Source organism: Cariama cristata, unplaced genomic scaffold (genome assembly GCF_000690535.1).
Source record: "Cariama cristata isolate BGI_N322 unplaced genomic scaffold, ASM69053v1 scaffold173, whole genome shotgun sequence".
Lineage (NCBI taxonomy): Eukaryota > Metazoa > Chordata > Aves > Cariamiformes > Cariamidae > Cariama > Cariama cristata.
The window spans coordinates 3,200-17,584 of NW_009609913.1; the positions used below are offsets into that span (position 1 = coordinate 3,200).

At 49.4% G+C, this 14,385-nt stretch overlaps 2 protein-coding genes across 2 annotated transcripts in view; one reads left to right on the plus strand and one right to left on the minus strand.

Moving 5' to 3' along the window:
* The first annotated feature begins 2,934 nt into the window (after positions 1–2,934).
* LOC104159694 (soluble scavenger receptor cysteine-rich domain-containing protein SSC5D-like) lies at positions 2,935–9,532 on the plus strand. Its single transcript, XM_009697674.1, has 7 exons — positions 2,935–2,965; positions 4,846–4,872; positions 5,977–6,303; positions 6,719–7,048; positions 7,460–7,789; positions 8,289–8,618; positions 9,498–9,532. The coding sequence occupies exons 1-7, from the start codon at positions 2,935–2,937 to the stop codon at positions 9,530–9,532; spliced, it is 1,410 nt and encodes a 469-aa protein (XP_009695976.1).
* Positions 9,533–9,734: 202 nt separating this feature from the next.
* The window catches only part of LOC104159695 (deleted in malignant brain tumors 1 protein-like), a 17,249-nt gene continuing 12,598 nt past the window's right edge, over positions 9,735–14,385 (minus strand). Inside the window, 2 exon segments of the mRNA XM_009697675.1 lie at positions 9,735–9,751; positions 11,703–12,026. Coding sequence (XP_009695977.1) covers positions 9,735–9,751; positions 11,703–12,026 — 341 coding nt within the window.

The following is a 14,385-nucleotide window of genomic DNA, read 5'->3' on the forward strand; positions in this document are numbered from 1 at the left end:
ATCCCCTGATGTAGGGGAAATGGGGTGACTGGGCTCCTGTTGGGACTCGCTATGAGGGGAAGAGGTTTCTTAGCTTGGAGTCAACACCCTTAAGCCCATCTCTTTAAACCTTGTCATAGGAGTTGGTTGCTCCAAGCCTCCCTAAGTGGTCAAAATTCCACTTTGTTCCACTTGAATCTTGAGAGAAATGAATGAACGAATAAATGAATGAAAAAGGAAGAGAGAAAGAAAGAGAGGAAGAGTAGAATGAAGGAGGGAAGGAAGGAAAAGAGGTAAGGGAGAAAGAGGGAGGGAAGAAGGGAGGGGGGAAGGAAAGAACTCAGGTGAATTTTAGAAGATTCAGTCTAAATTCAGTTCCTGGAAAAACATTGAGCACAAAGCCAATGCTTCTATTTGTAGCCACCTAGAAGATAACATGCACAGTGTTATGAACGAACACAGGTTTGTTGGGATTAACTATCAAATGACTAATTGACTATACAAATACAAACCAGGAATTACTGGCCAGGCTCTCCACAAGCGGGAAGAACCTAAGGATCAGTATCAAAGCACAACAGACTGTGGCTCAACAACCTGTGGCTATTGCAAAAAAAGCAAACCACACCTGAGACTTCTGGAACAAGGAGTCCCTCCATGTACGAGATGTCTGTGTGACCGTCGTCTTTTCCCAGGACTGCTGAGGTCTCTGCTGCAAATCAGTGGCTGAGTGTGTGCATCAGCTTTAAAGAAGGGTGTTAGCCAACTGTTGGCCTGCTGGAGACTGGCCAGAAGGTAGGCAGTAACAGCTGTCTAAGCATAGAAAACAGGACAGAGATGGAGAAATTGAAAATGTCCTTAATGAGCAAAACTGAAAACTAAGCAAACAGATGAGAACAGTCTTCAAATGCTAAGATACAGAGCTCATCTGTATTGTCTCCTATGAGGACAGGCTGAGAGAGTTGGGATTGTTCAGCCAGGAGAAGAGATGACTCCGGGAAGACCTTATTGTGGCCTTTCAATACTTCAAGGGAGCTTGTAAGAAAAATGGGGATGAACTTTTTAGCAAGGCCTGTTGGTTTAAACCTAATGGTTTTAAACTAAAAGAGGGTAGATTCAGAGTAGATATAAGGAAGAATTCTTTTATGATGATGGCAGTGAAACACCGGCACGGTTGCCCAGAGAGGTGGGAGGTGCCCCATCCCTGGAACCATTCAAGATCAGGTTGGACGGGGCTCTAGCAACCTGATCTGGTTGAAGATGTCCCCGCTCACTGCAGGGGGCTTGGACTAGTTGACCTTTAAAGGTCCCTTCCAACCCAGACTGTTCTATGATTCTGTGATTCATCTGCTCTCTGCTGGAGGCAATGCTCTCCTCCACCACACACAGCTTTGATACTGAATTTAATATGGACCTGACTTAAACTTGGACTGATGCATGTCTTTGAGATGACCATGGTCGTCGGTAGCCTGAGGTTTGTATTTATTCAGGCCTGCTTTTCTGGCCCATCACCTTCACCTTTCATCTGCTGGACCACTGTTGCCAAGAACAGACTTGCTACCCCTACCCTCATTCGCCTGACCTGTGAATTGTCACCTGCTCCTACCCTCCATTTCTGCCAGAGATATTCTCTCCTTGTCTGTCATCTCCAGAGGGTATCTTCACACTCTTCATCATGATGGGGAAGACAAAGGAGGCATTGCAAGTATTCCCTGGGATGTACAGTCTAAGCAGATGAGTGCCTCAAATCTGTGTAAACTCTTATCTGTCCAACACACACTCCCTGGAATGGAAGATATTCCTGCGTGTCTTCAGTGGTAAAGCATATTTTCTGGATGTTCAGCTGAGCTATTTTGCACTTGCCTCTGAGCTTCCTAGAGATGATGCTGAGCAATAGTCCTGTGGGCCAGCCTTGCCCAGATACCCAGGGCAAATGCAAAGAAGGGGTCGAGGATTTTGCTCAGTGGAGGAGGGTGCGGTGCAATTCTCCTAGCATCACATCGCCTTCCCTTCCGGATATCTGCCTCCTCAGCCAGCCCTGGGACATCTCCCATCTTAGACATCTCCAGTATGGGTGTCTGAGTCCAACACCTCACTGCAACTGCCTCCTAGGAATGCTTAATGATCTCTGCTGAGCATAGAAGATATCTAGATGCATTTTCCAGATAGAGAAGTTGACACAAGGTAGAACCCACCCACGACAGCAGCAGCATCATACTCCTGCTCAGCCGTGTGACTATCTGTGTGATTCAATCTCATAGGGGACCTGGGAGCCTGACCGTCCTGTCCAGGGACAGAGCATCCTGCTGCTTGCACATCTGGCTTTGTCAAGATCAGGAGGACTTCTCACACCAACAGAAAATTTAACTGGATTGTGAACACGCACAAACCGTGCAACCAAATTTCACGAAGACTTCCCGTCTCTTGGGACAAACATGGGAGAAAAACTGGAAAAAAATTCCACTTTTGGAAGATGCTGCTTTCAGCTGTGGGGAAAGGTTTCTTAAATCATCTTGTGCTGCATTAGCGGTATGGGATCATACTCATTTTCCCAGCTAAGCCTGGGCACTGGTGTCCTATTCCTGTGGCTGCCTGAAGCCAGTCTGGAAGGCAACTAACTTGCAAAACCCTGTCTCCCCCCATCCCCACCACTGATGGTCCAGAACCGGCTGTCCTGAGAGGACTTGTTTGCTCAGTCGATTCCCGAAACAGCCCAGTTTCACAATCCCACAGCTTACGTGATGCTCATGGCACAAGAGTCCCTTCCTGGCAGAGGCTTGGCTTTTCGTACTTGCTGAGAACCTGCCACGGAGCGCAGAGGGTGGATTTTGGGGTGGAGAGGAGGAGCCATGACAAGGGGGACCTCTCAAATAGCCAGTCCCTTGGGTGTCTGTCTGGCCTTCTCCCTGCCCTGCTCTCCTGTGGAGACAACGAGCACCCAGTATCTTTGCTGCCAACATGAGGCTTGTCCTCCTGGCATGTCTCTGGGGTAAGTGAGGTGGGATTTTTTTTCTCTTTTCTTTTGGCTTGGCATCTCTTTGGCAATGGTTCTCCTCCTCCACTATTGCTTTTTCTACAGCCCAGGGCACAAAGCAAATGGGACACTTCAAGGAGCTGAAATGCTGTCAGTGGTATTTGATCCATAACTGACAGCTGAGTGTGGACACTCAGATCCCCAGATATCAGTAGACAGCTGCTGCTGGACAGCTGGATGCTGTCCCATCTTGACACCAATCAATACCTAGACACCTTGAGAGGTGTCTCATTCGGGAGCTGAATCCAAGCCCTTGTGAGCAAAGACAACAGCACACAAAGTGGGATTCCCTGCCCTTGTTTCTCTGCTGTGGGTTCCTACCCTGTGTGGGTTCATAGAATCGCAGAGTGGTTTGGGTTGGAAGGGACCTTTAAAGGCCATCTCGTCCAAACCCCTGCAGTGAGCAGGGACATCTTCAGCTCGATCAGGTTGCTCAGAGCCCTGTCCAGCCTGACCTTGAATGTTTCCAGGGATGGGGCATCTTCCACCTCTCTGGGCAACCTGTTCCAGTGTTTCACCATCCTCATCGTAAAAAAATTCTTCCTTAGATCTTCCTTTGTTCCCATGCGTCAGGGATAAGACCAGACCTTGTGGCAAAGTGTAGAGGCTCTGAGTGTGCTCGGTGGCTACATTACGTGGGTAGGCACTTCAGACTCCCAAGATGATAAGTTATCTGAATGCAACTGGAATTTACAGAGAACGGGGATAACCATTAAGCATCTCATCCCATAAACCTTTAAAGTAGCTAAAAAAAAAAAAAAAGGCAGATGGAAATCTTGCCTGGGCAATAATGCTAATGCTTGTCCTGGTGTCAGCAGTTCTGCCCTTGCCTGAAGCTGTTAGTCAATGCTTGGGATCTTGCCAGGCTGCTGCATTTAGAAGCAGAAATTGTTTGTGTTGAGCTCTTCTTCGCTGTTGACCTTCTACGGTGGGCACAAAGTCCCCTTCTCCTGAGTTTCCAGGAAAAAGAGATCCTGGCAAGTTTTCACTCACACTTTCCTTCCCAGGGTTTGCCTTGACCTCTAGTTAATCCTCAGGGAAATGTGCTGAATGGGAATAGCCTCTTTCCACAAGTCTCCAGATGCATTCCACCTTGAAGACACTTCTTTGCACAACGCCATTAGCAGACCCATAGCTGTTCCTGTCGTGTTTTCATTGCTGCTATTAATGTCTGCAGGACTGAGAGCAATCCTGGGGTTAATTTTGTCTGGTGTCTGCCTGAAGTCCAGAGATGGCAATGCTTCTTCGTGGTCTGGCCCTGACCAAAAGGAAAAAATAGAAATACCATGCTGCTTGCCTGGCTGTCTCTAGGCAGAGACAAGCACCTCCAACCCCAATTTGACCATCTGCTCTGAACACCAACCCTAGGGTGAGACTGGTATCACCCATGACTCAGCTCTTTCCACTGCCTGTCACAGGAGCCTAGAGAATCGAATTGAATCAAATTAAATCTAATCTGATCTAATCTAATCTAATCTCTCTGGATACTGGCTTTCAGGTGACTGAATCTGGACAAGAGGAATCCCAACTGCTCTGTTATAGTATTTTCACATTATCCGCCCAAGCCAATTTTATTTTTCTTCCTAGTAGACTTTTTTTTTTTTAGGTTTTCTCTCCTTGCCTGATCTCTTTATCAAGAAAGTCCCACAAACACGCGCTAGGATAGGCAAAGCCCAGTGACGGTTGGGTTTAGGAGACGGAGAACAATGATGGGCTCTAACAGAGCTCACAGAGTCTTGCCTCTCGCCCTTGTCTCTCGTTTTGCTGTTCAGAACCTCTGTGCTCTGCAGAGCTCCTGAAACTCGGACTAACACCCTGTATTTCTTCTATTTCAGCTTCCCTCGCAGGAGTCCTGCTGGCAGGTCAGTATTTGTAGTAGAGAGCGGAGCACGAGTCAGCACACACAGCTGTCATAAAATGTCATACAGAATGATACTATGTCTGATCTGGAGATTTAAATGTGCTGCTCAGGGCCAAGAGACCTTGGTCTGAAACCTGTTTCCGTGGCCAATGATCTTCTGTCTCTAAACCACATGCTCCTGGTTAGCCGATGGAGAAGATCTGACGGTACCTCCTGTATGCTCTGTGAGGTGCAGCTGTTACCTCCTGGAGACCTCTGGGTGAAAAGAGCAATACCGACCCAAAACATTGACAAAACAGCTGCTCGTTTTAGCAAAGTTAAACCAGAAGTTGGGATACCCTTAGTGCTGGGGTCTGATCTCCATGAGATGGAGGAATGCCTGGTGTCCCCTGGGCTCCATGAGCCGATGTGGAGGTGCTTGAGGGTTTCAGACCCTGGTACTTTTCAGTCCCTGAATTTCTCCCTCTACAGCACCCCAGATCCATGCAAAGGGACGACGGTACCCGGAGGGATTTTATTCTTGATATTGGGGTGGCACACACTGTTGTGATTGGAGATGTGGCAACTGGAGCCAAGTTTTGAGAGAGATTGTGTGTCCTGGGGGGTTCAACAGCAGGAACAGGACTGAGTAGGTGCTTTCCACTCCTGAGGTCTGACTGTACATCCACAACAGCACCCAGCAATCACTGCCAATAGCTGAGCAAACCCAACCCTTCCCTTGAGGAGCGGGTAGAAATGTCTCAATTCTCTCCTCCCTGCTTCCAGTCCTTGTAGCAGCATTTGCTGGGAGACACTGGACTTAACTATGGGGAAACCTACCCAGAACCTGAATGCTGGGGTAGGTTTGGGAGGGGGCTACACCTGCCCCTTTACAGCTGAAAATGAACCCTGTGATTTGTATCTTAAAACAGACTTGTCCTACAAACACCTGCAGCTTCTGGCCGTTCCCAGCTCAAAACCCAGTTCCCAACCACAAAAGTTTTGGGATGCTAGAATACCCTGGGCTTTTCTTCCTTCTGGTTTGGCAATAAAGACAGCCTCACTGGGGAGGAGGAGCCCTCTTTCTCATTCTCTGCCTTCGCCCTGGGGTGTCTGTTCTCTCCAGATGTAGACACAACCAAACCTGAGGTCCGCTTGGTGGATGGTGCCAATCAGTGCTCTGGGAGAGTCGAGGTGCTTCACAACGACGTCTGGGGGACTGTCTGTGATGACCAGTGGGATTTACGGGAGGCGAGGGTTGTGTGCCGGCAGCTGGGCTGTGGGACGGCGGTATCGGCCCCTCGGGAGTCTAAATACGGGGAAGGGAAAGGCCAAATCTGGCTGAGCGATGTGAACTGCAAAGGAACGGAAGCATCCCTTGCCGAATGCGAGGCGAAGCCATGGGGAGAGAACGCCTGCAACCATGTGGAAGATGCCAGCGTGGAGTGCTCAGGTAACCCTCGAGTGTTTTCTGCGTTGTGCCACATTGGCCCTTCTGCCTGAAATAGGCCAGGGTGCAGTTTCTGACCCATCCAGGTAGCAGATCAGGGATGCAGGATGACTTTGTTTAGCTCCAACTTCCTACTCCACGTGACCCAGAGAAGTTGCATCACAACTCCTGGACCCGGAACAACCTGCAGAGCTGGGAGTGGACACAGATAGTGCACTCGTTCCCCTGACGGTCTCCATCCTGGCACTATTTTCCCTTCAACTTTTCTTGTCAAGCCAGAAGTTAGGAAGGTAGCCTTTGACAGGCGTTTGGGCTGAGCAGAGACAGTTTTGTCACATCATGGGAGGTTCTTCTTTCTCCAGGTGATCAAGGGCACAGAGACTTGTCCCAAAACTTCTCCCTTGTTTGTTTTTGGCAGGAACGGAAATACCCGAGCCAGGGCCAATCCGGCTGGTGGGAGGCCCGAACCGATGTGCCGGGAGGGTTGAGGTGCTTCACGAAGAACAGTGGGGCAGTGTATGCCATGATGACTGGGATCTAAATGATGCCCAAGTTGTGTGCAAGCAACTGGGCTGTGGGGATGCGGTGCTGGCACCCATCGGAGCCAAATTTGGACGAGGATATGACACCATCTGGCTGGATGATGTGAACTGCACAGGGGTGGAAGCTGCTCTCTCTGAGTGCCCAGCGAGGCCATGGGGGGACCACAATTGTTACCATGGGGAAGATGCCAGTGCAGTTTGTTCAGGTAATCCTTTCGTTCTCCTGCTTTTGCCTGCCATGCGTTAGGGTGTCCTCACAGTCAATGTGGGCACAACCTTGGACAGGAACAAGGGCTTCCTACAGAGCACTCTCCTACTGAGCTGGTGCTGGTGGACCTGCTGGTGTCCTGGGGTCCTTACACCATGGAAGAGGTCTTCAGTCTGGGAAGTTCTATCCTCTTTGCTCACTGAGGTGCTCTGTGGTTGCTTTTCTTCAGCTCAGGCTTGAGGTTGACTGCCGTTGTACTTCTTGCTTGGACAGTTGCATGTTGTATGTGGAGAAAGCTGTGGAGGACAGGCTGCTGTGTGCAGGGCAGGTCAGGGATACTCGGGGAAGAGGGGGGACATGCATGCACCAATGCACAGTCTGAGCATGCCCTCTCTGGATGTGTCTGCAGACTCGGGGATCACCGTCTCCACTTCAGTCCGCCTGGTGGGTGGCCCCAACCGCTGCTCTGGGAGAGTCGAAGTGCTTCACAAGGATGTCTGGGGGACTGTCTGTGATGATCAGTGGGATTTACGGGAGGCAAAGGTTGTGTGCCGGCAGCTGGGCTGTGGGACGGCGCTATCAGCCCTTCCAGAGTCGAAATATGGGGAAGGGAAGGGCAAGATCTGGCTGAGCAATGTGAACTGCACTGGGACAGAAGCGTCCCTCACTGAATGTGAGGCAAAGCCATGGGGAGACAACATCTGCAACCATGTGGAAGATGCCAGCGTGGAGTGCTCAGGTAACCCCTGCCTCCATCCCCTATCCTACACGTGCTGGGCAGTAGGATGGGCAGATCCCACCACACAGATGACCCCTGCCTGAATCAGGGCTGGTCCCAAGCCCCAGTGCAGCTCTGCGGATGGCTGCTGGTGGGAACAGGAGAGGGATGCATCTGATTAACTCATCCCATCACTGAGTGCAGTGCTTGCCCAGTGACCCAGGGAGGACACATGGATGAGGCTGACCCAGGGGCAGCATTTAATCCTCCAGCAGGTTGATTAGCATCAGCAGATTTCTTGAAGCAGGCAAAGTAGAGCCTGCAGCCATCCGTGAAGACCACGAAAGCTTCCTCCTGCCCTTTTCCCACTGTCCCTGGCTTTTCTGTCTTCCTTCCCACCCCAGAGAAGCCCAGCCGTTGCTGGTGTGCTCAGAGACACCTCAGCCTCTACTGAGCAGGCAAGCTTTCCATAGGTGGTGAGATATGTAGGAAGCTCCATTAACATTTATTTTCGGTGCAGAGGTGGACATTCCTGAGGAGGGGCCGGTCCGTCTTGTGAATGGCCCAAACAAGTGTGCTGGGAGAGTTGAGGTGCTCCACGAGAACCGGTGGGGCAGTGTGTGTGACGACCACTGGGACATGAAGGATGCAAAAGTGGTGTGCAAGCAGGTGGGCTGCGGATCACCACTGTCGGCTCTGGGAGGTGCCCGCTATGGGCGAGGGCCGGACATCATCTGGCTGGATGATGTCGAATGCAACGGGACAGAAAAGAGCATCTTTGACTGTCAGTCCAGGCCATGGGGCGAACACAACTGCTATCATGGAGAGGATGCTGATGTTGTTTGTGCAGGTAACAATCCATCATCGTGGCATCTGAAGTGATGTGGGGACAGGGTCCAACACTTCTAGCAGAGACAGCAGGCTGAACTTCAGGGTACAGAAGGGGAATCACAGGGCAGGAAGGCTCCCCCCAGTTCGGGTTAATGCTGGTGGAGGCAGGGAAATGGATACAGCAGGGAGCCATAAGAAATATAGAGAATCTGTTTAGGATAGATGTGCTGGGAACAGCTGGTGGGAGAGGACAAAGCAGAGGTGGTCTGTTACCGCTGACAGTCTGACTATGGGATAGATCCTGCTGGGGAGATGCTGACCAGGGGGGTTTGTATAGGGCAAGGCTCCTAAAGGACAGAAAGAGGGAAGGTTGGAGAGTTTCTGGGATGAGCATCTGCGGGGGCAACAGTGTCTGGGGTGAGACGTACATCATCAATACTCAGTAAATATCTGAGTTGAACTCTCTGAAGCTCCTGGAAGCTGAGTTCCTGACTTCTCATGCCCTGTTTCTTGGGAGAGAAGCTTGGACAGGCCCTGCATGGATGAAGGGAAGAATGCCTGGGGGTCTTTGGCTGGTTTCATTATGGAGGAGCAGGGCTGTAGGGGCTTGGATTTCACCTGGGTGCTGCACAGGGTCATGCTATAAGGACCATGTGCTGCTGCAGTCCTCTGGATCAAGCAGGGCATTGTGCATCAGGATCAGAGTCTGCATCTGCACTTCATGCAGTCCTGTCCTGGCTCCCAGGTGTTGGGTTCCTGATAGCCCCAAATATATGGGTATAACCCAATCTGCAGACCTTCTTCAGGAGCAGAGTCCTTGTCACTTCTAGCAGGCAATTCTGGTGTCAGAGAGTTCCTGGGAGCAGATTTTGCTTTACCTTGCTCCCTTTCTCTGCAGTTAACAAGAACCTGGAGGAGTCAGAAGCACCGTGAGTGCCCAACTGGCCCCACTGGACCATGCTTACCCTGCCACAGGAAGATGGGCCAGCAAGATTCAGCTGAGAAGGCGAAGATCAGGGATGTTGCAGAACCATCAGTGTGCCATAACGGGATGCAGAGTTTGGCAGAACCACTCTCTCTCATCCTTTGAAGGATCTACAAACTTGGTTACAACTGCACTGATGGAAAACCCTGCTCAACGCATTATTCCCGCTGAAAAGCAAACATCACAAAGTATCAGTAAAGTTCCCCTAAAACTGAACATCTGGCTGTCTCATAAATTTCTCGTGGACCTCTGCTGCCTGAGCACATATCTGGCAGGGAGCTGTTGGTCCAATGTGTTGAATATTTATACCAATGGCATGGCAGCGTACCATTTCTCAGGTCTGCAGGGAAACATTTGCCTCCACTGACACTCAGGCCAGTAACAAGGGCAGTCCTAAAAGCCTTGGGATGTGAACACTGCACAACACAAGCTTATCTCTGAACCTTCATCTGTCCTTCCTTGTGGGGGAACTGCCCCCCATAGGGAACAATTCACCCCTTTTCCTCCTTCATTTTTCTCACAGACCAAAGCTAGCACTTTACAAGTGCATAAACTCCCATTTCAGTGATGTCCAATCAAGACTTAACCTCCAACTCAGATTTTTTTTTTGCATGATGTGTTGCTTTCCAAAAAGCAACGTGCTTTGTGCCTGGCAGCACAGCACAAATGCTTTAATCCCAGCAAAGCAAACAGCAAAGGTCTTCAGCTCAATATTGACATTGCGTGTCTCCAAGTTAGTTGGCCAACTCAAACTAGTTTTATGGGAAAGACAGATGTTTGGGCTTCTCCCCCCACCTCCCCCCAGACCAGTTCACCCCTTTCCAAAGCAGGTCCAAAGCAGCTCATATCATCATGCTTTTGGGAGGTGCCCTAGTTTAGTGTGGGTCTGGGGAGGGCAGAAATGAGATGAAGCTGGTGGCGATCTGACTACAACACAGAGCATCACACAGACTCGCAGGAACAGGAAGTTCAGGTACATGTCTACTTTTTTTAAAAAAAAAAAAAACAAACAACAAACCAGAAGTTGAGAAGAGGCACAGAAATCATTTAATGCTTGGAGAGTATGTCTCAGAGGGCCACTAGGTTCAGTCTGTCTTACTTATGAGAGGACAAGCTATGTGAGGTCTTCACTGCAGTAACTGAACACTTCCAGGGTAAAGGTGCCGGCTACCCAAGGCTGTCCAAGCCCATACAGCAAGAGCCAAATGTTTATATACTGTACCCTTACCATCAGCACAAGGCAGCTTTTATGGATTAGAGGCACTATCAGCAGAACAGGATGAACTGGCATGGAGACTGTATGACGTGTTGGGCAGGGAAGGCATGCTAATGTGAGATGTTGCAAGGATTCAAGCTGACTTCAAGTGCCCAACAGCGTTCTCCAAATATTCCCTCCCCCCCTGAGAGAAGATACCTGGAAACTCGTCTTGTGGCAGGAATTGTGGCCAGGGGGACCATGTGCAGGCGTCCACAGACATACCCAAATTAGACACAGTATCACCCAAAAGTCCTATAGTCAGGGGAGTGAGAGGCATCTCAGCTGATTCAAAGGGTAGCTGGGCTGTCTTGCCCCATGCAATCGGCTGTCTCTCTTCATTAGCTGCATAGGTTCCCAGGGCAAAGATGCCCCTGATTTGGGCACATCAGTGTGGTGTTTGCATTTGAGTCTAGTAGAGCTGAGTCTCAGTTGTTTGATTCTGTACTTCATGCTCTTTGGAATTCAGAAATCACTTTTGTTTGGGTTAAATGAATGTCGTACTCATGTTGGCTGGCAATATCATCTCTCTTCTCCACTCTGGAACATCTGTGAGGTTTACATCCCATCTGAAAGGGAATGTATGCAAACAGGACCTGTAAAAGCAGCTTGCTTTAGCCTGAGAAGCCACTGAAAGTTACTGGTGTGCATATATTTATTGATACTTAAAAAAAATGCAAGTAGGAGAAATGTCACATGGAAGGATGGGAATCATCCCTCAAAACACCAAGCTCCAACTCCACACCTCTAACATCACCCAGTGGTTAGACTGACAAAGGACAAAGAACCACCAGCCCTAACATCCAGCCTCGATGCTTAGTATCAACTAATGCCTAGTAGGACGGGACATGGATGAAGGTTACCTGAGCATATGATGCCTGCATCTTCTCCATGATTACAGTTATGGATTCCCCAAGGCCTCGCTGCACACTGCGAGAGGGCTGATTCTATACCAGAGCATTTCACATCATCCAGCCAGATACGGCCAAAACCTTGCCCAAAATAAGCTGAACCTGGGGCAGATATGGCTGTCCCACAGCCCAGCTGCTGGCACACCACTGCAGCATCGCTCAAGTCCCAGCTGTCATCGCAGATTGTCCCCCACTGCTGGCTGTGAAGCACCTCGACTCTGCCAGCACAACGAGTGGGGCCATTCACCAGCCGGAGAGGAGGGACTTCTGGAGTACCTGCACAAAAAGAATCATAGAATCATAAAATCACAGAATGGTTTGGAATGGAAGGGATCTTAAAGACCATCTCATTCCTATCCCTCTGCCATGGGCAGGGACACCTTCCACCAGACCAGGTTGCTCAAAGCCGCATCCAACCTGGCCTTGAACACTTCGAGGGATGGGACATCCACAGCTTCTCTGGGCAACCTCTGCCACTGCCTCACCACCCTCACCAGGAAGAATTTCTTCCTTATATCTAATCTAAATCTTCCCTCTTCCAGTTTAAAGCCCTTGCCCCTTGTCCTGTCACTCCATGCCCTTGCAAAAAGTCCCACCCCAGCTTTCTTGCAGGCCCCTTTAGGTACCGGAAGGCTGCTCTAAGGTCTCTTCTCCAGGCTGAACAACCCCAACTCTCTCAGCCTGTCCTCACAGGAGAGGTGCTCCAGCCCTCGGATCATCTCCGTGGCCTCCTCTGGACTCACTCCAACAGGTCCATGTCCTTCGTGTGCTGAGGACCCCAGAGCTGAAGGCAGTACTGCAGGGGGGTCTCACCAGAGCGTAGCAGAGGGGCAGAATCCCCTCCCTCGACCTGCTGGTCACTCTGCTTGGGATGCAGCCCAGGATATGGCTGGCTTTCTGGGCTGCAAGCACACATTGCTGGGTCATGTTGAGCTTCTTGTAAACCAACAAAAGCAACCAATGCACACCAATACACTGCACCTCATCCCTGCTGACACATTGTAGGGGACAAGTGCCAACCAGGTTGTCCCATAGATGAAGAACAGATGGCTAAAGAGGACATTTTGGGTGTCCATTCAGGATTACCCCAAAGTCTGTGTGGTTCTGCACTGCCCACAGACTGGTAGAAATGTCCCAGTTAGGACTGGGAGTGGTATTTCAGTCTCCCAGCCACTAAGACATGCTAATGCATCCCTTCCAAGCAGGCATGTTTCAGATGGTTTATTTGAATTGCCGCCAAAGCTAAGGTGACACAGGACGCTGTGCCTGCTCTGAATAAATACCAATCTGCTGGGCCTAGCTCTGAAATCAAAATCTAATGTTGTCTAGAGATGAAACCCATACAAAGGGAGCAATTCAAGAGTCTCCAATTAGGTGTCTTTTCCCATTTGAGGTGTGTTGGGGCATCCTTGCCATCCTCCAGGTGTCATGTTGGAAGGGTGTGCGTCTCATAGCTCCAGGATCATATCAGCCAGCCCCACGGAGATGTCTGATTACTGTTAGGTGTCTTATATAGCATTAGGTACCTATGTCCAGGAACATGATGCATGCTCAAATAAAGTGGGTCACATACGTGAAGCTTTGGAGTGTCCATCAGTGAACAAACTGTCCAATGCCCATATTCCTGAAACTTTCTTTTGGCCTTACACATTTTACTCCAGTTACTGCAATATTCACCATATGTGTTCCGGATAATTTGCTGGGAGAAAGCATGTTATGGTAATGTATATTAATAGACATTTAAACTTCCTTGAAAAGTCTCATGGCTGGTAAAACCAGCTGAATTGGACAATAAAGGGTCTTAAAAAGCATCAGCCAACACTCTCCTGCACTGAAGCAGTGTGCCAAATAAAATTAGTCAAAAGAGGAGGTTAAAATTAAGTTTTTAACAAAAGATCTGTCCTGTCCATAGCTGGAAACACAGCACCGAATGACAGCATTTCAACTAGCTCAGCTGCAGGCATGTACTTTGCTACGTTCATAGTAGGGAGATGACTCCTCTTGAAAGAGCATTGAGTTCTCCTGAAGTTTCCCAAAGCTTTTTATGGAAGGAAGGAGAGACTCCAGGAAAGCTCTGCTAGCTTCTGACTCTGACATCCCAGAAACGTAGAAAAGAATGGGTAAAAGTTGAGAAAACAAGATGCTGGATTTTAAAGAAAATATTTGGATTGTTTAGGATTGCTGTGAAGGATTATTAGAGTAGGTTTTAGAGCCTGGATAAAAGTCTGCTGATCTGACCTCATAGCTGACCTTGCTTTGAGCAGGAGACTGATGTAGAGAGCTCCTGTGTTCCCTTCAACCTGAATTATCCTACGAGCCTCCCAGTTGTTTTAACAAAGCAAGAGGTTTCTTCAGGACTGCAGATTGCAAGAGACACTGGAGACAAAACTGAAAAAGCACTTAGACACAAGTGCTGTAAAGACACATTCAGCGGTTTCAGATTTCTGATGTTCTCCATGAATCTTGAAAAGGGACATTTTATCGTTTCTCATGATAGCATGAAACAGACTTCCCAATCAGCCAGAGACCAAGACTTGCAGACAACACTGCTTAGTTTTACCTGTGGTCTTCATGTAAAAGTGTAGGCTCAGAGGTGACTCTGTCTGTATGACACGACAAGCCTGTACCTCAGCAG

Bases quoted from the DNA above. Each gene is read 5' to 3' on its own strand.
- LOC104159694 (XM_009697674.1), top strand. From the start codon at position 2,935: ATGAGGCTTGTCCTCCTGGCATGTCTCTGGG. The intron at 2,966-4,845 runs GTAAGTGAGGTG...CTTCTATTTCAG, and splicing joins CCTCCTGGCATGTCTCTGGG to CTTCCCTCGCAGGAGTCCTG. The intron at 6,304-6,718 runs GTAACCCTCGAG...TGTTTTTGGCAG, and splicing joins TGCCAGCGTGGAGTGCTCAG to GAACGGAAATACCCGAGCCA.